Genomic DNA, 25934 nt, shown 5'->3' with positions numbered 1-25934 from the left:
TGTCAGGGTATTGATCGTCGCGCCTAGAAACTGCCGGACATGCGCCGGTTGAAGGTGCGACTTTGGGTAGTTCAACGAGAAACCTAGATCGTGAAGGAGGTGAATGGTAGTCGACATGTCCGCGGCACACTGTTGTTCTGACTTGGCTTGAACGAGCCAGTCGTCCAGGTAGGGGTAGACATGGATGCCCTGCCTCCTGAGGTGCGCCGCTACTGTCGCCAGACACTTTGTAAACACCCTTGGGGCTGTGGTGACTCCGAAGGGTAGGACTTTGAACTGATAATGTTTGCCTTGGATAGTGAACCTGAGGTATTTTCTGTGGGACGGGTGTAGTGGTATGTGGAAATAAGCATCCTTGAGGTCTAAGGTTGCTAAGAAGTCCCCCTGGTTTAATAAGGGAAGAATCTGTTGCAGTGTGAGCATATGGAAATGTTCTGACAGTATATACAGGTTTAGGGGACGTAGATCCAGAATGGGTCTGAGAGATCCGTCCTTCTTTGGGATAAGGAAGTACAGGGAATACACCCCTGTGCCTTCCTCCTCTACTGGCACGAGCTCGATTGCGCCTTTTTGCAGCATCACCACTACCTCCTGCTGCAATAAGTGCAAGTGCTCTGCGGACATAGGCCTTTGCCTTGGCGGGATGTTGGGTGGAGTGGATTTCAACTCTAGGCAATAACCATACTGGACTAGTTGACGCACCCACCTGTCTGTGGTGATGTTTCTCCAGACGGGCAGGAACTGCTGCAGTCTCCCCCCCGACAGGTGTTAAGTGGTCGGGGGGCAGTGACAGAGAGTCACTGTTTGCTTGGGGTAGAGGAGCGGGAGCTGTTGTTTCCTCTGCCGCGACCTCTGTTGCTGTTATTTCTGTAACCTCCCTTGTTCTGTTTTGTGAACGAGGATTGTGCTCCACCTTTTGAGAATTGAGATTGTTGACCCATTTGTCCTCTGGTGACTCCACGTGCACCTGAGCGACGAAAATTGTTGCCACGAAACTGTTGTGACTGTAGGGCCCCCATGGACTTAGCAGTTTCTGTGTCCTTTTTTATCTTTTCGAGGGTGGTGTCAACATCTGGACCAAACAGTCGATCAGGATTGACTGGCTGATTAAGGATGGTTGTCTGAATATCAGGTTTAAACCCAGATATGCGGAGCCAAGCCTGTCGTCTCAGCATGACGCTAGTGTTGATCGCCCTAGCTGCTGTGTCTGCGGCGTCAAGTGCACACTTGATGGCTGCGTTGGAGATCAACTTTCCTTCCTCTATAAGCAGTTTTGTGCCCTCTTGAAACTTTGGAGGCAGGTGTTGTACAATCTGTTCTAGGGTGTCATAATGCGCCCTATCGTAACGTGCTAAGAGTGCTTGTGTATTAGAAATACGCCAAAAGTTGGCAGCTTGTGCAGCTACTCTTTTGCCCCCTGCCTCTAGCACTTTGGACTCCTTATCCGGGGGAGGAGCTTCACCCGTTGTTTGGGAGTTGGCCCGTTTGCGGGCATTGGCGACCACCAGGGAGTCTAGCGGCAACTGTCCCCGAATGTATGCAGGGTCTGCAGGTGCTGGTCTGTACTTTTTTTCAATACGTGGATTGACCACTCTCGCCCTAGTGGGTTCCTTAAAGATGTCCGCAGCATGTTTGAGGACTCCCTTGAGCATAGGCAGTGTCTTTACAGTCCTCTCAGAGACTGAAAACGTGTCAAAGAGAAAGTCTTCTTCAACCGGGTCAGCATGCATGTCCACATCATGATTAGCAGCTGCCCTCTCAATTAGTGCATGAAAACCTGCAGAATCCTCTGTTGGGGATGCACGTGCACTGAAAGGCTGTGGGTCTTGCCCCACACCTTGGGTGCCTTGGTCACCAATGTCATCATATGCATCTGTGTGTGCATCTGGTTCATTTACTGGGAAGGTGTATTGGTCCTCCTCATTGTAACCCTCACCATCAGAATGGTCTGGTGAGGGAGTAGGGCTTCTTCTTGGAGGAGGCTGGATAGGCTCTATGAGGTTAGAAGCGTCCAGAGGAACTTTTTTCTTCTTTAGTGGGATAACATAGGAGTCTAGAGGCTCTGATGTGATCCTTCTTTTGTATATTGTCAATTTGCCTGTGTTGGCGTCGATGAAGTGCTCAGAATCGTCCTCGGATCCGAGTTCTCGACTTGAAGGTACCCCAGCCGTAGAAGAATCCGCCTTCTTTGGCGTCGATTTTGTAGAAAAAGCCTTCGGAGCCTCTTTCGGCGGCAGAAGGAAGAGAAGCTTGCTTTTAGGCTTGGCCGGAGCATCCTTCGGCGTCTGAGGCGACGGTAACGGAGCCGACGTAGCAGCGGCCTTTTCCCTGATTCTCTGCAGCGAAGCGGCGATGGGAGACGCTTCATCCACAGTGGCTTTTGGCGCTGACGAGGACGTCTTGACCTTCCCCTCGGATCCGACGTGATGGTGGCCCTTCTGAGGTTTGGGCGCCGATGCCGTTGACGCCGACCCAGAGTCCTTGGACCGATGCGCAGACGTGCCAGCAGTTGATCCGTGCGCTTGAGTCGGTTCCGTATCCACTACGCTGCTGGCCTTGGCGTGCTTGGACGGTGTCGCAGCGGTTGATCCGTGCCGACCACCCTTTTTAGAGGATCCCTCCTCCTGCGCCGATTTCGTTCCAGCGGAATCGATCGACTTCTTCGGCTTCTGCGGACCGGAGCCCGACGGAGCCGATGCGGCAGCGGGTGCAGTATGTGTTTGTGGACCGGCCGCCATTTTAGGGACGCTCGAGTCCATAAGTTTCGGTTTCGTTTTCGGGTCGGCCATTTTAGGTGTCGTCGACACCGCAGGTTTCGGTTTCGGTTTCGATCCGGCTTGCCCAGCAAGTACGTCCGTGGCCGGGCCTGATGGCGGGGCCGTGGCTTGCGGCACTGGGTCTTGGGTAAGGCCACTTGGCGATCCCGTGACCCGATCTTGATCTTCGAAACCTTCGGGGCATAGCTCGTCTCCAGAGCTATCTGCCGCAGCCCCATAAATCTCTTCGACGTCCCCTACCTCGTCGACGTATTGAAGGTCTTGACCCGCGACTCCGTCGTCGTCCTCCGGATCCGCCTCGACCTCCGTTTCGGGTGGGGAGATTTGGAGAAGATGACCCTGTTCATCTTCTTCCTGGTCGCCGAAGATGTTTTCTGGATCGGGGGCCGCTTGTCTGGCCTCCAGGCGCACCGCGCGCCGAAGCTTGAGAGTCTTTTTCGACCTGAATTGAGAGCAAGCCTTACACTTGCCGTCGTCATGGTCCGGTGAAAGGCATTTCTATATGTGGGTACTTGGACCCACAGAGCGGACAGTACTTAAACGGACTCCGCTCCATGCTGTAAAGTTGTAGTCGTGTCGCGATGAGAAGGCCTCGATGTTCGAAGAGTGTAGACTCCGTTGAATCCGACTTCAAGAGTTGGAAGAACCCGAGACCGTGCGCGAACAATACCGACGCTAGAAAATACAAGGCCTTTTGGCCTGAAAAATTTAGTTTTTCTCGGTTCCGACAAAGAGAAGTCGGGACCACATCCGAACCCAATGGCGGAAAAAAACAATCTGGGGATGGAGCCGATGCCCATGCGCACTGTAGTCCAGGGGAGGAGCCACCTATCTCAGGATACTTCGAAGACTCTTCCAGGACAACAATGTGCGACCATCCGGACCCAACACTAGGCGGCGATCTAATGCTAAGATATGAATTTAGCAGCCCACATGCCTCGAACAGAGGCACAACATGGCTTGAACTCTGGCTTCCTCGAAGACATCCTCGCACAAGAAGTTTTTTTTTTCTAAAGTCGACAAAAAGTTGAAAAAAGACCTCTCAAAAAGCAACAGAGAGGTAGCTCTTCCCAGATCGACGTTTAATTGGTGCGGAAGAAAAATAACAGACGTCTGCGTGCCTGGGTGGCGCTTATATAGGGATTGCAACATCAAAACCGACACCACCGGATGGGGCGCACAAGAGCTATTGCTCAAGCAAAGGTTTACGGATTCAGGCTGATGCCTGGTAAATTCAAAGGTAAGGAATCTGCAGTTAAAAATCTCTATCAGATCAATGGTGACAAATGCAAACAATTACTTCGTGATTCTATTTTATGTTCAATAAAATGTTTTGCAATTTTCAAAACTGAACCACTTCTACAGTCAGAAAAGCACATAGTTTGTTTTATATAGACATTTTCTTTGTTATTATACTGACAAAGCCAATAGATTTCACATAGGCGAAAGCAATTGTCATTGCCAATGCTCGTTTATAGCAAGACATGGTTCTCTGACATATAAAAAAATTTGGTTGGACATAACGTGTAATTACTGGAACTTTTAAAAAAACTGTCAGAAATGGATTTAGGTACACCAGATAAAATGCAAGAAAACCTAACAAGTGCTATATCCTAACATGGGGTTAGCCTGCTGGAATCTGTGCAGAGATCCTGAAGATCAGAGAATACATTCATAATGGAATGATTGGTTAGTATGCAACCAAAGGGTTACCCATTAATTTTACCTGGGCTGTTCCACTAAATGCCACTGCTCTCTCAGAATTCAGGATCCGTTTCACTGCACTGTGCTTCAGGCTCTCCACCTGACTGTCTGACAATGGCTTCAGGACGTCACTCAGGCGAAAGATTTTTTTCCGACCACTTGTCCCAGGAACTCTGTGAAACAAAGAAAACATTTAGGTGCACTTCCCTGGTGTAAATGTATGACTAGAAAAGAATAAAACATGGAAAACTGAACTAATTCTCACACTGGCACAAATGAGCATTACCACAGTGATAGAGCAGACAACTAAAACTGATAAAGCTGTAAAGAGTACCCATATGTTTAATATCTGACCTCCACTTGAAGAAATTTGTGTGGACAGGTGGATAAGGAATTCAGGTTCCTTTATAGGATAGGGTTTTTCATTACATACTAACAATCACCAGCGAGGTGTCCCCAGAATGTTATGCACAACTTTGCTCCAAATCAAATACAAGGCACAATAGGATCTTAGGTTATGCAGGGAATAACATCCTAACTGCCTGATGAAATGCATACTATAGAATGACTTGTTTCATCTAGCAAGGCACTGGATTCCAGACCTGAAGTCCAAGCACTAAGAACCTTCATCATTAAAATGAATTTTGAGGAATGTTAATGGGAAGAGTAACAGAACAAGTGCTCTTGTTTCTTAGAAAGGGCAGTAAAGTCATGAAGAGTATATGGTCTGGGAGTTTGTCATTACGAACACCACAGCACCATAATGGCTTTACTGAATTCTGGGAAGCTTGGTGGCAAGTTTCTCAGCATAATAAACAAATTACTTACCTTAGGTAACGATATATCTGTAAGAGACATTAGTTAGTGATAGATTCTTTCCCTTAGAATTAGCCCCAGGGGTCAGACTGGACCAGAAATATTTCGTCAGCAGTACCCCTGCGCGTCGAAAGGTGGCGTCGTGCGGCACTGCGTCTGTCGTAGTGGTCATGATCGCAGAGATGACGTTGCAGCAACTATTTATTTGCTGACGTCCGTTCTGTACATAACTTTCCGCACCAGGAATGCAGAGCCATGCAAGATACGGACCACTGGTGTAATTAAACTAGGGCCCTGAAAGTGATAACCTTAACCCTAGAAATCAGTTTGCAGAACGGGAGGATGGGTGGGGCGGTAAGGAATCTATCACTAACCAATGTCTCTTACAGATATATCCTTACCGAAGGTAAGTATCTTGTGCACTTGAAAGAGACACATTAGTGATAGATTCCTTACCTTAGAATAGATACCCCAGCAATACCAACCCCAGCGGTGGGTCTGCGAACCAAAATCACACCAGAAAGTCACGGAGAACAGAACGGCCAAATAAGCTGTCTCTCCGGACTTGGCTGTCAAGGCAATATTGCTTAGTAAAAGTGTTCAGCGAGGCCTACGTGGCTGCCTGACAGATGTCTTGGCAGGGGGACACCACATCCCAATGTAGTAGTAGCTGCTGTCGCCCTGGTAGAAAGGGCGCGCAGCCCCACCGGAGGTTCCTTTTTAGCCAGAGAATAACAGGCTTTGATACACAAGAGGATCCAGCGGGAGATAGTCCTCTTGTGTACAGCCCGGCCTTTCTTGGCGCCTACGTAGCCAACAAAGAGCTGGTCATCCACCGGAACTGTTGTGTGCAATTCAGGTAAAATGAGAGCGTACGTTTTGGGTCCAGACAGTGGAGCCTCTTTTCCTCTCTGGAAGGGTGCGAAGGCGGAAAGAAAGTGGGCAAGGTGATAGTTTACCCGATGCGAAAGGCAGTTACAACCTTTGGCAAGAAGGAAGGATGATGCGGAGCACAACCTTGTCCGGATGAACAGGCAGAAAAGGAGGTTTACTTGAAAGAGCCTGGAGCTCATTCATGCGCCTAGCGGAGGTGATGGCCACCAGGAAAGCAGTCTTCAAAGTCAGTAAACGAAGAGGACAGTTGTGAAGCAGCTCAAAAGGAGCGCACATCAAATAAGTGAGAACGAGATTCAAGTCCCTCTGTGGCATCACAAACGGAATAGGAGGGAAAAGGTGAGTAATGCCTTTGAGAAATCTACTTACGACGGGGGACTTGAAAAGAGGGCTGATCAGGGAGCCTGAGAAAAGCCGAAATTGCTGAAAGATAGCCCTTAATAGTGCCTAGAGCAGAGCCCTGCCGGGCCAAAGAAAGTAGGAAAGAAGGAAGAGGGGCAGAAAGGGGGTTCTACAGCCTTTGCTGTGCACCATGCCACAAATGTGTTCCACCTGCAGGCGTTGAATATGCTACTTACCAGTATGCATCTGTTCTTGGCATGTAGGGCTGCTAACATTCATATCTTAGCATTAGATCGCCGCCTAGTGTTGGGCTCGGATGATTGCACATTGTTGTCCTGGAAGAGTCTTCGAAGTATCCTGAGATAGGTGGCTCCTCCCCTGGACTACAGTGCGCATGGGCATCGGCTCCATCCCCAGATTGTTTTTCGCCATTGTGGCAGGAGATGGAGTGATAGTGTAAAGGATGTCCATGCTAATGAATAAATACAATAGTATATCTGCAGCTGCGACAGGCACCGGGGAGGAGGGCGGGCGATATGAATGTTAGCAGCCCTACATGCCAAGAACAGATGCATACTGGTAAGTAGCATATTCAGTTCGAGGCATGTGGGCTGCTAAATTCATATCTTAGCATAGAATACATAGCAGTCCCTCCATCAGCGGCGGTTGCCCGTGCCAGCTGCAGAAACCTGAAAAAGTGTCTTTAGAACAGCCTGTCCTACAGCTGCTTGCTGCTTGGAATGCACATCAACACAGTAGTGTTTTGTGAAGGTATGTGGTGTGACCCACGTGGCTGCTCTGCAAATATCCTCTAAAGGAATGTTCCCTAGGAAAGCCATGGATGCCCCCAGTTTGCGTGTGGAGTGCGCTCTGGGGGGTATTGTTAAAGTGCGCTTGGCTTTTTGATAACATATCTGGATGCACTTAACAATCCACCTGGCTATCCCTGCTTTGGAAATTGGGTTGCCTTTGTGTTGTGGTGCGAAGGCAACAAAGAGTTGTTTCGTCTTTCTAAAGGGTTGTGTTCTGTCTATGTAGTACATCAACGCCCTCCGTACATCTAAGGTATGGAGCATTCTTTCCGCCACCGTTTGCGGGTTTTGAAAGAATGCTGGCAAGTCAATAGTTTGATTAAGATGAAACTGTGACACCACCTTAGGAAGGAATTTAGGGTTAGTGCGTAGCACCACCCTATTTGGGTGAATTTGAATGAACGGCTCTTGTATGGTGAGCGCTTGCAGCTCACTGACACGCCTCAGAGACGTAATAGCTATCAGAAAGGCCACTTTCCACGTAAGGAATTGGAGCTCACACGAGTGCAGTGGCTCAAATGGTGGCCCCATCAGTCTGGTGAGAACGACGTTGAGGTTCCACACCGGAGCTGGTGGAGTTCTTGGGGGAATGACTCTCTTCAGACCTTCAAGGAAGGCTTTAATGGCGGGCACCCTGAAGACAGAGAGGTGCTGCCTGTTCTGAAGATAAGCCGCTATGGCTGAGAGATGTATCCTAATGGAAGTGTACGCCAGATTGCACTTGTAGAGATGTAACAGATAACAGATGATGTTGGGAATAGATGCATCTAGCGGGTTGATGTCATTGGACGTACAGTAGATGACAAAACGCTTCCACTTAGCAGCATAGCATGCTCTAGTAGTAGGTTTCCTCGCCTCCTTGATGATACTCATGCATTCTGGAGGTAGGTTAAGGTATCCAAACTCTAGGACTTCAGGAGCCAGATCGCCAGGTTGAGCTGTCGTGGATCTGGATGCTGAATGTCTCCATGGTTCTGCGTCAAAAGACTGGGTGTGAGGCGCAGTCTTTGATGCGGCACCACCGAGAGTTCGAGGAACGTGGTGTACCAAGCCTGGCGCGCCCACGTTGGAGCAACCAGGACGAGTGTCATGGAGTGCTGCCTTAGCTTTCTTGCGACCAGCGGTATTAGAGGGGCTGGCGGAAAAGCGTATGCAAATTTGCCTGACCAGTTCATCCATATCGCATTCCCCTGCGACTGTGGGTGAGGGAACCTGGCGGCAAAGAGTCGGCATTTTGCGTTCTCCTTTGTTGCGAACAGGTCTATCTCCGGATGACCCCACTGTTGGAAGAACGGGTGGAGAACAGAAGGGTGTATCTCCCACTCGTGCATCTGATGGCTGTATCTGCTGAGCAGATCCGCCATCTGATTGTCCTTGCCCGGGAGGTGTTCTGCCATGAGGAAGATGTTCCTCTGAATGGCCCACTTCCACATGCTCTGAGCCAGATGAGACAGCTGTGGCGAGTGGGTGCCTCCCTGCTTTTGAATGTAGTACATCGCGGTCATGTTGTCCGTCCGGACTAGCACGACCTTGTTGCTCAGATGTACAATGAAGGACTTGAGCGCCATGAAGATTGCCATCAGTTCCAGATAGTTGATGTGCATCTTCTGTTGCTGCGTCGTCCATAGTCCCTGCACTGTGTAAGTGAGCACATGAGCTCCCCATCCCTGGAGAGACGCGTCCGTTGTCAGGATAATCTGCGGCACAGGCTCTTGGAACAGTCGGCCCTTGCAAAGGTTGTGTGGAGTCCACCAATGCAGAGAGTCGTATGCCCGACTGGTAACCAACACTAGGTCTGTCAATTGCCCACGAGCCTGTGTCCACTGATTCGCTAAGCACTCCTGGAGCGGGCGCATATGCAACCGTGCGTGAGGGACTATGAAGATGCAGGAGGCCATCATGCCTATCAACTGCATGAACACTCTCGCTGGCAGGGAGTGTCGTGGTCTGAATCGTTGGATCAGCGACTGAATGCTGTCGATTCTGACTTGGTTTGGCTGAGCCATGGCTGTCAGGGTGTTGATCGTAGCACCCAGGAACTGCCGGACATGTGCCGGCTGAAGATGCGATTTTGGGTAGTTCAGGGAGAAACCCAGATCGTGAAGCAGGCGAATTGTAGTCGACATGTCTGCGGCGCACTGTTGCTCCGACTTGGCTTGTACGAGCCAGTCGTCTAGGTAGGGGTAGACATGGATATTCTGCCTCCTGAGGTGCGCCGCCACTGTCGCTAGACACTTGGTGAACACCCTCGGGGCTGTTGTGACTCCGAAGGGTAGGACTTTGAACTGGTAGTGCCTGCCTTGAATAGGGAACCTGAGATATTTCCGGTGTGACGGGTGTAGTGGAATATGGAAATAAGCATCCTTGAGATCTAAGGTTGCTAAGAAGTCTCCCTGGTTTAGCAAGGGAAGAATCTGCTGCAGTGTAAGCATGTGGAAATGTTCCGATAGTATGTACAGGTTGAGGGGACGTAGATCGAGAATGGGCCTGAGAGAACCGTCCTTCTTTGGAATAAGGAAGTACAGGGAATATACCCCTGTGCCTTCCTCCCCCACCGGCACGAGCTCGATTGCGCCTTTTTGCAGCATCGCCACTACTTCCTGCTGCAATAAGTGCAAGTGCTCTGCGGACATAGGCCTTTGCCTTGGTGGGATGTTGGGTGGAGTGGATTTCAACTCTAGGCAATAACCATACTGAACTAATTGTCGCACCCACCTGTCTGTGGTGATGTTTCTCCAGACGGGCAGGAACTGCTGCAGTCTCCCCCCGACAGGTGTTAGGTGGTCGGGGGGCAGTGACAGAGAGTCACTGTTTGCTTGGAGTAGAGGTGCGGGAGCTGTTGTTTCCTCTGCCGCGACCTCTGTTGCTGTTGTTCCTATAACCTCCCTTGTTCTGCTTAGTGAACGAGGCTTGCGCCCCACCTTTGGAGAACTGGGATTGTTGACCCATCTGTCCTCTGGTGACTCCACGTGCACCTGAGCGACGAAAATTGCCGCCACGAAACTGTTGGGACTGCAGGGCCCCCATAGATTTAGCAGTTTCCGTGTCCTTCTTTATCTTCTCTAAGGTGGTGTCAACATCCGGACCAAACAGACTATCAGGATTGACTGGCTGATTCAGAATTGTCGTCTGAATATCCTGCTTGAACCCTGAGATGCGGAGCCAGGCTTGTCTTCTCAGCATAACGCTAGTGTTGATAGCCCTAGCAGCTGTGTCCGCAGCGTCAAGTGCACACTTGATGGCTGCGTTTGATATTAGCTTTCCTTCCTCAATAAGCATCTTGGTGCCTTCTTGGAACTGTGGGGGCAGGTGTTGTATAACCTGTTCTAGGGTGTCGTAGTGCGCCCTATCATAACGCGCCAGGAGCGCCTGTGTATTTGCGATGCGCCAAAAGTTCGCCGCCTGTGCAGCCACTCTTTTGCCTCCTGCCTCAAGCACTTTGGACTCCTTGTCCGGGGGAGGAGCTTCACCCGTTGTCTGGGAGTTGGCACGTTTCCTGGCATTGGCAACCACAAGAGAGTCCAGTGGCAACTGTCCCCGGATGTAGACGGGGTCCGCAGGAGCAGGCCTGTACTTCTTTTCAATGCGAGGGTTGACCACTCTAGCCCTCGTAGGCTCCTTAAAAATGTCTCCAGCATGTTTGAGAACACCTTTCAGCATAGGAAGTGTCTTTACTGTCCTCTCAGATATGGCAAAGGTGTCAAAAAGGAAGTCTTCCTCAACCGGGTCGGCATGCATGTCCACATCATGATTGGCCGCCGCCCGTTCAATTAGTGCATGAAATCCTGCTGAGTCCTCAGTCGGGGATGCACGTGCATTAAAGGTTTGCGGGTCTTGGCCCGCACCCTGGGTGTTTTGGTCACCAGAGTCGTCGTATGAATCTGGTTGTACATCAGGGTCATCGATGGGGAAATTGTACTGTTCATCCTCATCATCTTCCTCACCCACAGAGTGTTCTGGGGAGGGAGTAAGGCTCCGTCTAGGAGGAGGCTGAATCGGCTCCGTGAGGCCTAAGGCGTCAAGGGGCACCCTCTTCTTCTTCAACGGGATGACGTAGGGGTCCACCGGCTCCGAAGTGATCTTCCGTTTATAGAGGGTCAGCTTGCCGGTGGCAGCATCGATGAAATGCTCTGAATCGTCCACCGAGTCGAGTACACGACGTGGAAGAGGGTCTGGCAGTGAGGAAACCTGCTTCGGAGCCGATTTCGTCGAAAACGCTTTCGGCGCCTCCTTAGGTGGCAAGAGAAAAAGGAGTTTTCCCGAAGGCTTAGCCGGAGCGTCCTTTTGCGGCTGCGGTGATGGCATCGGAGCCGATGGAGCAAGGGCCTTCTCCCTGATTCTCTGCAGTGACTCCGCAATGGGGGACGGTACACTGCCAGTGGGTTTCGTCGCCGACAAGGATGCTTTGAGCGGTTCCTCGGATCCGACGTCCTCGCGGGCCTTGTGCGGTTTGGGCGCGGAAACCTTCTTCGGGTCCTCCGAATCTTGAGGCCGGGGCGCCGACTTCTTGGGCGTAGCCTCTTTGGAGCCGACCTTGGCGGGCTTGGACGGCGCCGGAGCCGTTGATCCGAGCCGACCATCTTTCTTGGGGGCCCTTTCCTCGGGCGTCGGCTTCGATTTCGGAGCATCGGAATCGACCGACTTCCTCGGCTTCTGCGGACCGGAGGTCGACGGAGCCGACGGGGTGACGGGCACCGACTTCTTCACAGGCACGGCAGCCATCTTAGGAACACTCGAGTCCTTTGGTTTCAGTTTCGATTTCGGGTCGGCCATTTTAGGTGTTGACGACCCCGACTGTTTCAGTTTCGGTTTCGAAACATCGTGCCCAGCAAGTGAGTCCGAAGCCGGGCCCGAAGGCGGGGCTGTGGCTTGCGGCAACGGGTCCAGGGTAAGGCCGACAGGCGATCCCGTGTCCCGGTCGTCCTCGAAACTTTCGGGGCAGAGCTCGTCCGCAGAGCTGTCCGCCGCGGCCCCATAAATTTCATCGTCGTCTCCTACCTCTTCGACGTATTCGAGGACCTGACCCGCCTCGACCTCCGACCGTGAGGGGGAGATTTGTAGAAGGTGACCCTGGACCTCTTCTTCCGGGTCGCCGAAGATGTTCTCCGGATCCGGGGCCGCTTGCCTAGCTTCCAAGCGCACCGCGCGCCGAAGCTTGAGAGTTTTCTTGGAGCGGAACTGTGCACAGGCCTTGCACTTGCCGTCGTCGTGGTCCGGTGAAAGGCACTTGTTACACACAGGGTGTAGATCGATGTGTGGGTACTTAGACCCACAGAGCGGGCAGTACTTGAACGGGCTCCGCTCCATGTCCGTAAAGGCTTGCTGTCGTGTCGCGATGAGAAGGCCTCAAAGTTTAGAAAGCGAAGAAAACTCCGCTTATTCCGGCTTCAAGAGACGGAAGACTCGAGACCGAGCGCAGACAATACCGACGCAAGAAAATCGAGGCCTTTTGGCCGGTAAAAGATAGTTTTACTTGGTTCCGACAGTAAGACGTCGAAACCACATCCGAACCCAATGGCGGAAAAAAACAATCTGGGGATGGAGCCGATGCCCATGCGCACTGTAGTCCAGGGGAGGAGCCACCTATCTCAGGATACTTCGAAGACTCTTCCAGGACAACAATGTGCAATCATCCGAGCCCAACACTAGGCGGCGATCTAATGCTAAGATATGAATTTAGCAGCCCACATGCCTCGAACACACCGATTTAGTGGCGGGACGCCAGGCTGCTAGAATGATATCACAGACTTCAGGAGGCAAGTCAAATGGAATCAACTGTCGCCGCTCAATCTCCACGTAAGGAGGTGGAGGCTGGACAGGTTCGGGTGGAGGACGGTCCCCTGCTGCTGCGACAGAAGATCCTCCCAAAGAGGCAGTCGGATCGGGGGATCCAAACTCCTACGGACTAGCTCGGGATATCAAACTCTTCAAGCCCAGTCCGGAGCCACAATAATGACTTGGGCCCTGTTGCGCCATATCTTCTTCAGCACTCTGGGTAGAAGTGGTATAGGAGGAAAGGTGTACAATAGACGGCAACTCCACTCGTGACGAAAAGCGTCGCCGAGCGAGTGCTGCCTTGGAAATTCCAGCGCGCAGAACTGACGACATTGCACGTTCTCTTCGGAGGCGAATAGATATAACCAAGGATACCCCCACTGTTGAAAGAGACTTTGCGCCACCTCCGAGTGAAGACGCCATTCGTGATCCATCATGCACCTGTGGCCGAGTTCATCCGCCCTGGCATTCAGAGAACCTGACAAAACATTACGCGAGCGGTGATCATACAGACGCCACGTTTAGCAGCTCCGGGAAAACCAGCCGTGTGCATAAAACAGCCACGAGTACGATACTACCCGGCTGTGCAAAAGGACCCCGTTTTTCAAATCTGACCCGTAATTCTTGTTTGAATACAGTCTAAATATCCGCTTGGAGGCATCGAAATAATTACGCCCCTTGTGAATCAGGCAAGGAATCTGACGATAAGATTACTACTGAACACGGTTTTATACAGATTTGAGTTGAGAATAAAGCGCCCTCTATCACATTGAGGACTGTGGGAGCCTGTGAACATTAAAGGCCTTCACCACCGAAATACTACACATTCTGTAGATTTCTTTTGGAAACATAATTTTAATGGTATGATACAATTCTGTGGAGAAAACATATAGAGACTGTCCTGAGGAAGGAAGCCATTATCAACTTAAGCTTCCGAAACGCGTCGACGCCATTTCACCAAGTCATATTCGGCGTTGCCAACAAACAATTTGGTCTAAAGGAATATTATTCCCCCATTGTTGTCAAACGAGGGCCCGAAATGTCATAACTAAGACAGATTGCAGTGTCTTTTTTGATAATTTTCTCCATATCCACATTAGGTGGTTTTATTTGTGTATCTAATGTTTTTTAATTGACTATTCATTGATATCTATGTATTTTTATTTATAATAAATTGTATACTTTTTTTAAATAGATTGTTTGTGTTCCTTTCTGGTAAGTGTTCTCCCATTCAACTAGATGTAAGACAAATGAATGTTGTGGATTGGGTTTATCAGTTTGAGTCCTGATTTATGAGCAGGAAATAATATCTCCCATAGGGAAAAACTTCTTGTTTTACTTTTCAGTATATTGGAGCTCCATTTCCCTACGGGTTATTACGAGCCCCTCTCTTCTATTTATACCATTCAGAGAACCTGCCAAGTGTTGAACCACCAAAGAAATGCCTTGATGTTCCAGCCATGTCCAGAGACGCAGAGCCTCCCGACGTAGGGTCCACGACCCCACCCCGCTTTGCTTGTTGCAGTACCACATGGAGGTGGTGTTGTCCGTGATCACCTGCACTACTCTCCCCTTGACAGAGGGAAGGAATGCCTTCGGTGCAAGTAGGATTACCCGGAGCTCCAGAACGTTGATGTGGAGCCTAAACTCTGCCGGAGACCAGAGGCCTCTGATCTCCGCCTCTCCCATGTGGCCGCTGTGAGAAAGTGGCTCTATATATACTGGACCAAAGTAAGGTACAGGGTGTATAGAGACCACCAACCCCAGAGGTATAACAGAGGTTAAAGTCAGGGCTGACCTTACTCTAAAAAGTGGTAGGTTGGTCGAGCAGTAAGGCAGTACCAGAGGACAGTGTAAAGCATTTGTTGTACACACTCAGTCAGCAAAAGGTTTCACACACTCAAAGACTGACCTCCAGGCCAATTATTTTTATATCAAAATATATAGTTTTATTTTTAGAACCAACAGGTATCCAAAATAGACTTTTGTCAATTATGAGTGATCTCAAGTAATTACTTTGCAAAAAGGAAATAACTTTGTAAACACAACAGGTACAGGGGTTGCATTAGGCAACACAATTCTAAACACAATCTAACATCTAACATTGAGCTCAATGGGTTTTCTACAAAAAAATGCAGTTGATTACTTTGTAAATTACTTTTGTAATTCCAGGACTGGATCCTAGATTCAGTCCTGGGGTCTAAGCTGAAAACAGTTTAGTAAAAACGTTTTGGTTATTGCAATGATTTTTAAGGGATATAAAGGTATTTTAAAAGTTCACACTTAGAAGAAACTTTTCAGTAAAAATCTAGCAATGTTAAAAAATGGAAGAAAATTCAGGTTACAGGTAAAGTACGTTCTCGTTACTTTTGTAGTCCAGTATTGGGCTCCTAGGTCCAGCACTGGGATCTCTGCTTAAGACAGGTAAGTAATTATGGTTCAGTAGTTGTTACGATTTTTAAGGAATATTTCAAGTTTTCAAAAGTAGACACTTAGAAGAAATTTCACAGAAAAGCAGACAATGGATTCCTATGGAGAAAATACAGGTTACTAATAAACCCGGTAAGGATTACTTTTGCGGTTCAGGACTGGGCTACAAGGTACAGTTCGGGCTTCTCTCCTGATCATAGGTGAGTACTTCGGAATTCGGTATTCGGCTGATTTTATAGTAATATTTTAGAGTTTCAAAACTTCACACAAAAGATTTTTCGAGTCAAACCAGTCAATGTTATCCTATGGCAGGAAAGTGAGTTATCGGTTTCCAGGTGAGTACTCGACTGGTGAAGTTAAAGTTCTGGGCATAGACTCAGGGGTCCCCCAGGGTCAGGTAGGTACAGTTGGTACATGCTCAGCTGCACCAGGGCAGCTGGGTGCAGAGGTAGTTAGGCCCACTGTTATCCAATGGAGGGGAGGGGGTCTTCGGTTGGTGCAGGCAAGCAAGCAGGCCACGCGGCTGTGGGAGCTGAGCTCCTGGTCACTTACTCAGGGCAAGTGGGGAAGTAGGGTAGGGTAGTAGTTGCACTTCCAGCGGCACTCGGGCAGCTGGGTGCAGGGTGCTTTTGAGCCGTTGGACTCCCAATGTTATTCAATGGAAAAGGTAAAAAGGGAACAAAGGCTGCAGACTTGGGAACTGTGATTCTTCAGGTGCGACCACCACTTCGAGAGGTAAGTTGGGATATTGGAGAAGAGGTAGGTATCCCAAAGGAAGGCGCAGGGGGCTGCAGCCTTCCGGGTGCAGGGGTGTCTTTGGTGTCGGGAAATCTTACCCTCGGTCTCTGGTTCTGAGGCTGCATGCGTCGTATGGTTCGCCGAGGAGGGTCTTTGGGCACTGAACTTCGGGTCCCAGTTGCCGGGGGGACATCCTCGTGGTCTTGGTTCACTTGGGCACGGGCTGGGCTCGGCAGGTGCAGAGTGGGCTGGATTTGCGGTTACTGGCTGGCACCAGGGGTGTTGCTGTTGGAGCAGAGCCTCTGCTCATGGGAGTCCCAGTCTCTAAGAGGGTTAAGGCAGGTATGTCCTCCGGGGTTCTCAAGGTTGCTGTCAGCAGGAGACGCCAGGGTTAAGCAGGAGCAGGTTCAAGGATCAACATGCCGGTAGGGCTGGGGCCAAGTCAGTTGTCGTCGTCCTTTTGTTAGCAGCTGCACAGCAGGTTGTCCTTCTTGTTGTTGTTCTTGTTTTTCAAAACTGGATCTCAGAAAGGAGGGTTCAGGGAGCCCCTAAATACTGAATTTAGGGGTGTTACAGGTAAGGCTAGGGCAGGGACCAATAGGTCCCTGTCCTGGGGTGGGCAGACCCCCTAGTCTGCTCCTCTCCTGTGGGAGGGGGGCAGGAACCTAGCTGTGATTGGGCAGGGCTCCCCATCTTCAAGATGGCCCGAGCCCGGGGTCGTGCTTCACCTCGCCTCTCCCACCTGAGGGGTGGGATTGGCACAGACTGGCACACCCCCTTCCTGACGTAGCACCTCACCCAGGATGTGCATTGTTGCAGGCACAGGAGAGCGGAAGGCTTTCCACCCAGGGGTCCCGAACATGTCTGCTGTGTGGCAGCCTAGGCAGCCTCTCAGTCCAGACGTGGATTGTAGGTTAGGTTCCAGGGGAAATCTCTAAGATGCCCTCTGGTGCATCTTACATTAAACCTCACACTGGCATCAGTGCTGGTTTAATGTGCTGAGCAGTTTGATACCAAACTTCTCAGTCTTCAGTGAAGGCGTCATGGTGCTGTGGAGTTCGTAATGACAACCTCCCAGCACCATATACTCTTAAATGGCAGCACTGCACTTACAGTGCCCAGGAATGGCCCTGGGTACTGTAGGGGCACAGGGTTAATGCACCTGTGCCCACACCCTGGCATAGGCACCCAGCTAGAGGGGTGACTGATGTATGCCAGGGCAGTGTGGTTGTGGGCAGGGCACAAAGTGCTGTGTGCCATGTCGACTCTGTTTAGTTCAGTACTTAGACACTCAGCCTGCAAAGACAGTGTGTGGATGTCAGGGTACAGGGCCCCTAAGGGTGGCACAATAAGTGCTGCAGCCCTTAGGGGTCTTCTCTGGTCACCATGCCCTGGGTACCTAGGGTAGCATTTACTAGGGGCTGATAGGTGGCCAGAGAGGCCAATTGGGTTTTGTTTCAACACAGCTTTAGGGAAGGAACACAGGCCCTGGGCACATGGTTGGCAATAGCTCAGGGCACACTAGGTCAAAGCACATCAGCAGTTCAGCAAAAAGTGGGGGAATACAAATGCAAAAAAGATGGCACTTTCTCACACAACCCACCCCCCCAAAACAAAAGGTGATGAGACTAACCTTGCCCTAGAGAGTCTTTAATGTCTAAGAGGAAGAACCTGGAAAGTCCATCTGCATTGGCAGACCCTGGTCCAATCCCTGTAGGGAGATGTACCATCTTAGTAGTTTTAGATTTTCCCCTTTCGCACAAGTTACTACTTGTGTAACGATATATCTGTAAGAGACATTAGTTAGTGATAGATTCCTTACCTTAGAATATCCCCAGGCGTCAGACTGGATCCGGAAATTTTTACGTAGCAGTACCCTTGCGCGTCGGTAGGCGTTGTCTGCGGCTCCGCGTCCGTCGTCGGCGTCGTGGGCGCCGTGATGACGTCGGAGGAGTACTTGGACGCCGCCTCCGCGTGCTGACGTCAGTTCTTAGACACAGCTTTTCAGCGCCAGAAGCGCTGAGCCATGTTAAAAACCAACACTGGTGCCATTGAAACTAGGGCCCTGAAAGAGGGGTAGCCCTAACCCTAGATATCGGTTCGCAGAACGGGGAGGATGGGTGGGTCGGTAAGGAATCTATCACTAACTAATGTCTCTTACGGATATATCGTTACACAAGTAGTAACTTGTGCATCTGAAAGAGACACGTTAGTGATAGATTCCTTACCTTAGAATAGATACCCCAGCAATACCAACCCCGGTGGTGGGTCTGCAAACCAATAATCACACCAGAAAGTCCTGGAGGAATGAACGGCCAAAGAAGCCATCCCTCCGGACTTGGCTGTCCAGGCAGTAGTGTCTTGCAAACGTGTGCAAGGATGCCCACGTAGCTGCCTGACAGATGTCTTGTAAGGGCACTCCCCGGCCCAGGGCAGTTTTAGTCGCCGTGGATCGGGTGGAATGAGCCCGCAATCCAACAGGGGGCTCCTTTTTAGCCAAGGAGTAACATGCCTGGATACACAAGATGATCCACCGGGAGATGGTTCTCTGGTGCACCGCTTTCCCCTTCTTAGCGCCCACGTAACCAACAAAGAGTTGGTCATCCACCCGGAACTGGTGTGTGCGATCTAGATAGTAAGAGAGTGCACATTTTGGGTCCAGACGGTGGAGCCGCTCTTCCTCTTTAGAGGGGTGCGGAGGCGGAAAGAAGGTTGGCATGGTGATGGACTGCCAGATGTGGAAGGCTGTGACAACCTTGGGCAGGAAAGATGGCTTAGTACGTAACACAACCTTGTCCGGAAAGACAGAAAGGAAAGGAGGAGTACAAGAAAGAGCCTGGAGCTCACTCACTCTCCTGGCAGAGGTGATGGCAACCAGGAAGGCAGTCTTCAAGGTAAGAAGACGGAGAGGACAGTTGTGAAGTGGCTCAAAGGGAGCGCACATCAGAAACGTAAGAACAAGGTTCAAGTCCCACTGAGGCATCACAAACGGAACAGGAGGGAATGTGTGTGTGATGCCCTTCAGAAATTGGTTTACAATAGGGGACTTGAACAAAGAAGGTTGGTCAGGCAGCCTTAGAAAGGCTGAAAGGGCAGAAAAGTAGCCCTTGATAGTGCCCAGAGCAGAGCCTTGCTGGGCAAGAGAGAGAAGGAAGAGAAGAACCTCAGAAAGAGGGGCAGCAAGAGGATCCACAGCCTTTGCTGTGCACCATGCCACAAATCTGTTCCACCTGCAGGCGTATACCAACTTAGTGGAGGGACGCCTGGCTGCCAGAATGACATTACAGACTTCAGGAGGCAAGTCAAATGGCCTCAACTGTCGCCACTCAATCTCCACGCATGGAGGTGGAGACTGGACAGGTTCGGGTGGAGGACCGTCCCCTGCTGCTGCGACAGAAGGTCCTCCTAAAGAGGCAGACGAACCGGGGGATCGACTGACATACTGAGTAGCTCTGGATACTAGTACCTTCGTGCCCAGTCCGGAGCCACAAGGATGACTTGTGCCCGGTCACGCTTGATCTTCTTCAGCACTCTGGGCAGAAGTGGTATAGGTGGAAAGGCGTATAACAGACTGTGAGAAGCTGGCCTGATATATGATGCTCACTAGTTCTAGTGATCACCTTGTATCAGTCCAAACAACCCTTATGGTGATTGGTTGTAAGTCAACCTTATAGACCAGCTATCCTAATGGTAGCATGGACAAAGCAGTCTTAGGCTAAACTCTTTTGGCATGTGAAGCCAGCTGGTTTACCACAATATAACCCCTTGAATACCAGATGAAAGGACACCACACAGGTTGTTATGAAAATAAACAGTATATTTATTAATAACAACACCTCTGAACTCTTTATGAGGTCAGAGGGCTAAGCACATGACAATCTCTTAAGAAAAATACTATAAGTTGCACAAAATTACAATGGTGCCCTAGGGGCACGACAAACCATATACTAAGTAAGTGGAATGTGAAAGTCGATAGAAGGAATGGAGCTGTCCAGAGGCTGTAGGATCGATGGGACCACGCTACACTAACTCTAGGTAAGTAATAGGAGGCCCACGGAACGCGTGTGCAGAGTGTGAACTCACACGCGAGATGCGTAACAACATCTATGGACAGTACAGTTCAAGTTAAAGGTGAGTACGGACAATCCTGACTAGGTAGGACTAAAACGACTGTGGAACTGGACACTTGGACAGTTAAACTACCCTTGAGCACCGAAATGCTCTCGTTACCTCACCCACGGGCTGCGGGTGCATAGGTGTCAAAGTGTGTCGGGTTCTCGCGTTGAAGTCTATGGAGCCTGGAGGAAAAGATGCTGCAGGCGACCAGGAGGAAGATGTCCGGTGCGATCCAAGGGTGGATCGGTAAAGAAGAGGACCTGAAAGCAGAGGGGACAGTGTTCCAAGTCACTAGCCAGTGACCGGTGTGGCACCAGGAAGGAACCAGATGTCGTCGTCGCGATCAGGTGAAGAGTGGACGCTTGACTCTGCAGCCACGTGGACCAGGAGGTGTCTTCGAAGACCAGGATGGAGGCACGAGCTGTCCCACGCAGGCTCTCGCTGTCGGCGGTGTCGGATCCAGGATTGGAGTCAACAGGCCTTGGCAAAGGCAACCCACGCGGTGAGTGGAGAAAGCGTCTGGTGCGGACTAGGAGAGTCCGGGGTGCCTCTCTTTTGGAAGGGAGCAAGGGCCAGTCTGGAGCAACCAGACCAGCAGTGAAGATTTCAAGGTTCTTCGTCTAGGAGGCCACTAGCCAGCCGGCAAGTGACCAGACAACGCGTCGAGCAGCAAACAAGCAGAAGGGCCCCACGCAGATCTCGTGGATGCTGGAGGGCTGATCTTCAGTGCAGGGGCTGCTCGGGGCTGGGGCTTCTCAGTCCCCAAAGCACTTGGTCGAGTTTACCTCGGGCGTCGTGCTGAAAGCGAAGTGCAGTTTCTTTCAAGATGGCCGGTCCCACGTGTCTTGTCGCACCCACGGGTCTCAGCTTTGCTGCAGATGTGAGTTGAGGTCGGAGAGGTCTGGTGTAGGAGAGTAGGGTCTGCAATCCTATGATCACCCAGATTTTTGCTTTTTGCTGCACTGGTTTACGACTTTCCCTGGCTGTGGGCCTGCTAATCAGACCCACAGCCTAGCTGTTCTCTCTATCCAAATTGTACTCAGGTACTGAATTGGCACTGGGCCCTCTCCAAGTCCCTGTACCCAGGGCTGAGGTGTACCCAGAAGTCTCCCAGGGGCTGAAGCATGTATTATGCCACCCCTGGGCTGACTAACTAAACTGACACAACTGGCTGCACGACAGCTGGGGCAAGGTGGTGTACTCACCCTTTGCTTTAGATATAGTATACCTGTATCTAACCCTAAAATGGACACACAGATCTCCTATCAGTCACTCCTATGGCAGGCCTTAACAATCCTGAAGGCAGAGTGCTTGGAATCGTGTGAGATGGTGCTCTGGCATGAGCTGAGCCTGTCTGCGGCTTTCGGGATCCATCCCTTAGCCGTTTCCATGATATCGCATACCATATACTCTTAAGTGCATTATAATCCTCGCGGTTATATGCCAACTCTGGTATCGCTTTATCAAAACATGTCGAGTAAGGTGTCATACGAATTGGAATACTAACCCCTCGCCAATTCTGGCGACGGGGTTAGCATTCCACCCTTCTAGAGGGACACGACATGTATGTAACCCCCTAACCCCGGTTAAAGTCGAACAGAGCCTCAGCTCCACAAAATGGATGCTGCCACCGAGACACAAGTCTGCCCTCCTGCTGCTGGGAGTCCTCCCAGAGCAGGAGATAAGGACAAAGGGTTTCCTGCCAGGGGCGGTGCCAGCACCGTCCCAGACAGGGTTTTGTGTATTGTAGGTAGGCAGGGCTTTAGAGGAAGGTGACTGCACGTGGCACCCCGGTGCTCACTGTGCATAGGCTGGCTGGAACCAGTTCCAGGGTCACTCCAGACCCTGTGCTGGGGAAAAGCCCGCCAAGGAAGTGGGTGTAACCACCCCCCTCCTAGTCCCACCCCTAGGGCAGGACTTAGTCGCGTGCCAGCCCCTTTTTACAGGATAAAGGTAGGAACTGGCCCCCTTCCAAATCAGATCATCTTTGAATCCTGAAACTACTTTCCACGAAAGGAACTCAAGACTTCTTCCTAAGATTTCTCCCTTGTGACTAAGGAGTAGTCACCCTGCATCCGCAGGCACCATCTTAAGAACACTGCGGTCTGCTGCAAGTCTCTCCTCTGGATCAAGACTGCCCAGCTCGACGAGAACCGACTTCCCTGGCACCTCTGACCTCTACCTGCATCATCAGTCACGCTGAGATTCGTGGGTGTGACGAGACCTCGAGGGACCGGCCATCTTCAAGACTGCACGACTTCTTTCCAGCAAGCCCGCCGAGTAATTTCCTGGTGAGTGCTTTGGGGTCCGAGAAGCCCCGACCCTGAGCAGCTCCAGCACCGAAGTGCAGCCTCCCAGCATCTCCACGATCTGCGTGGGGCCCTTCTGCTTTTTGCTGCTCACCGCGTTGTTTGGCTACTAGCCCGCTGGCTTGTGGCCTTCTGAACGACGCCCGACGACATTTCTGCTGCTGGTCTGGTTGCTCCAGGCTGGCCCTTGCTCCCTTCCAAAAGAGGAGCACCCCGGACCCTCCTGGTCCACTCAAGACGCCATTTTGAGTCCACCGCGTGGGCTTGAATTAGCCAAGGCTTGTTGCCCAATCCTGGGTAACTTCGACGCCGACAGCTTCATCCATCGTGGGACAGCTCGCCTCTCCATCCTGGTCGCCGACAACGCCTCCTGGTCCGTGAGATCTGCAGAGCCAGAGTCGCCCACTCACCTAGTCGAGGTGACTTCGCCCGGTGCCATCCTGGTGCCCACTTAATCACTGGCTAGTGATTCAAGAACTTGGTCCCCTCTGCTTTCAGGTTTCTTCTTCCTCGATCCAGGCTTGGATCCAACGAACTTTCCTTCACTGGTCGCCTGCCAGCAACTTCCTTCTTCCAGGCTCCTGGTCCGGCAACGAGATCCCCGACGTCTTTTCAGACCTATGCAGCTGCAGCCCCTGGGCTAGGTAACTTCGGCACTTCGGTGTCCCAGCATAGCCTCACTATCCTAGGGTCAGGATCCACTGTCGTTTTCTTCCTACTAGGTCGGGTTCGCCCGTGAACACTAACTTTGCCTTTACTAGCTCCCATAGACTTTGTCCCGCATCCCGCGTGAGAGTGCACACTCTGCACCCGAGTCCCCTAGGCCTCCTAGAAGTAATCTAACGATTCTATAGTCAAGTCCTAGCGAGTCCAAAGCCTATTAGTACTGTACTTACCTGCTAGTAATTTCGCATTCCACTTTTAAAGTATATGGTTTTTCGTGCCCCTCGGGCATTTGTGTATAACGTGCTAACTTAAGTATTTTCGTAAGAGTTTTGTGGTGTGCCTAGCACCCTGTCCTCATAAAGAGTACAGGGTTGTTGTGATTCTAATAAATACACTGTTTATTTTCATAACACTTGTGTGGTGTCCTTTCACTGGGTGTTCAAGGGGTAATGTGATGGTAAAACAGCTGGCTTAACACGCCCTCTAGAGTCTTAGCCTTAGACTGCTCGTATCCATGCTACTAGGATAGCTGGTCTATAAGGTTGACTTACAACCAATCATCAATAAGGGTTGTTTGGACTGATATATAGTGATCACTAGAATAGTGAACACTGCACATCAGGCCAACTTCTCACATCTGGGAATCCGGGTCTAGTCGGGCTCTGAAGTCTGGATCCTCGAGGGAAGACGACAAAGTGAAGCCGCTGGACGCTTGATGGTTCCTGCAGTTGCAGGGTGGACACTCCTTGCCCACAAGGGAGATTTCTTCAGTCTTCTGTGGAGCAGAACGTCGAAGTCCAGAGTTTCTTCTTGTAGAGTAGTTCAGGATTAATCTAATTTGGAATGGGACCAGCTCCTACCTTTATCCTGCTAAAGGGCGCTGTACTGCTGACTAGGTCCCTCCCCTGGGTGGGACCAGGAAGGGGGTGGTTACACCCCCTATCCTTTGTCCGGTTTCGCGCCAGAGCTGGGGCAGGGATGCCCCAGCAACTGGTTTGAACCGGTGTATGCACAGGACACCTTGTGTGTCCCAGGCATGTCTCATTCCTTTCAGGCCTATCCTCCCCAATACACAAAATCCTGTCTGGGGTGATGCCAAGGCTCGAGTTAACTTTAACCAGGGTTCACAGTTACATACATGTCGTGCCCCTCTATAAGGGTGGAATGCTACCCCCGTCGCCAGAATTGGCGAGGGGGTAGTATTCCAATTCGTATGACACCTTACTCGACATGTTTTGATAATGTTATACCAGAGTTAGCATTTAACCGCGAAGTTGATAATGCACTTAAGAGTATATGGTATAGCGTTATCATGGAACAGCTATTTGGACTTGGTTCCGCAAGCTGCAAACGGGCTCAGCTCATGCCAGAGCACCATCTCACATAATTCCAAGCACTCTGCCTTCAGGATTGTTAAGGCCTGCCATAGGAGTGACTGATAGGAGAATATGTGTCCATTTTAGGGTTAGATATAGGTATACTATATCTACAGCAAAGGGTGATTACACCACCTTGCCCCAGCTGTCGTGCAGCCAGTTGTGTCAGTTTTAGATGGCCAGCCAGGGGTGGCATAATACATGCTTCAGCCCATCTTAGGCCCTGGGTACACCTATGCCCTGGATACCTACGGTATGCTGTACAGGGACTGATAAGGTGGCCCAGTACCAATTGGTAAATGCACCTAAGGTACATGGTTGTCAATTTAGAGAGAGAACAGCTAGGCTGTGGGTCTGATTAGCAGGCCCACAGCCAGGGAAAGTCGTAAACCAGTAAAGCAAAAAGCAAATATCTGGGGTGACCATAGGATTGCAGACCCCACTCCCCTACATAAACCCCCCTAAACTTAGGGACATTAAACTAACCTTGACCAGGTGAGTCTTTCTGTTCTAAGTGGAAATACCTGGAGAGACCATCTGCATTGCCATGGTCAGTCCCTGGTCTGTGCTCCACTGTAAAGTCCATCCCCTGTAGGGAAATGGACCACCTAAGAAGTTTGGGGTTTTCACCCTTCATCTGATTTAGCCATAAGAGGGGCTTATGGTCGGTCTGAATCTTGAAGTGAGTTCCAAACAAGTAGGGCCTCAACTTCTTCAGGGCCCAAACCACAGCAAAGGCCTCCCTCTCAATAGCCGACCAACGTTTCTCTCTAGGGGTCAGCTTCTGCTTATAAAAGCAATGGGCTGGTCATGACCATCAATATTCAGTTGAGATAGAACAGCTCCAACACCCAACTCAGAAGCATCTGTTTGGACAATGAAGGTTTTGGAGTAGTCAGGACTCTTGAGAATAGGTGCAGTACACATGGCCTGCTTTAGGTCATCAAACGCCTTCTAACAGCTAACTGTCCACTGAAACTTCTTTGGCATTTTCTTGCTTGTCAGGTCATTAAGTGGTGTCACAATGGACCTATAATTCTTGACAAACTTCCTATAGTAACCAGACAGGCCCAAGAAAGCTCTGACCTGTGTCTGGGTGGTTGGAGGAGCCCAGTCCTTTATGGCCTGTATCTTGCTCTCCAATGGTTGAACCTGGCCTCCACCCACAAGGTGGCCCAG

General features: G+C 50.7%; 1 protein-coding gene across 3 annotated transcripts in view; it reads right to left on the bottom strand.

Annotated features, from left to right (window-relative positions):
* SYMPK (symplekin scaffold protein) overlaps positions 1 to 25934 on the bottom strand; it is a 1116254-nt gene that overhangs the window by 682857 nt on the left and 407463 nt on the right. For all 3 annotated transcript variants that reach the window (XM_078660908.1, XM_078660909.1, XM_078660907.1), the window contains one exon: positions 4504 to 4654. In XM_078660908.1, coding sequence (XP_078517034.1) covers positions 4504 to 4654 — 151 coding nt within the window. The remainder of the gene's footprint in view (positions 1 to 4503; positions 4655 to 25934) is intronic.

This window comes from Lissotriton helveticus, chromosome 9 (genome assembly GCF_964261635.1).
Source record: "Lissotriton helveticus chromosome 9, aLisHel1.1, whole genome shotgun sequence".
Lineage (NCBI taxonomy): Eukaryota > Metazoa > Chordata > Amphibia > Caudata > Salamandridae > Lissotriton > Lissotriton helveticus.
This window is presented reverse-complemented; position numbering and strand designations above follow the sequence as displayed.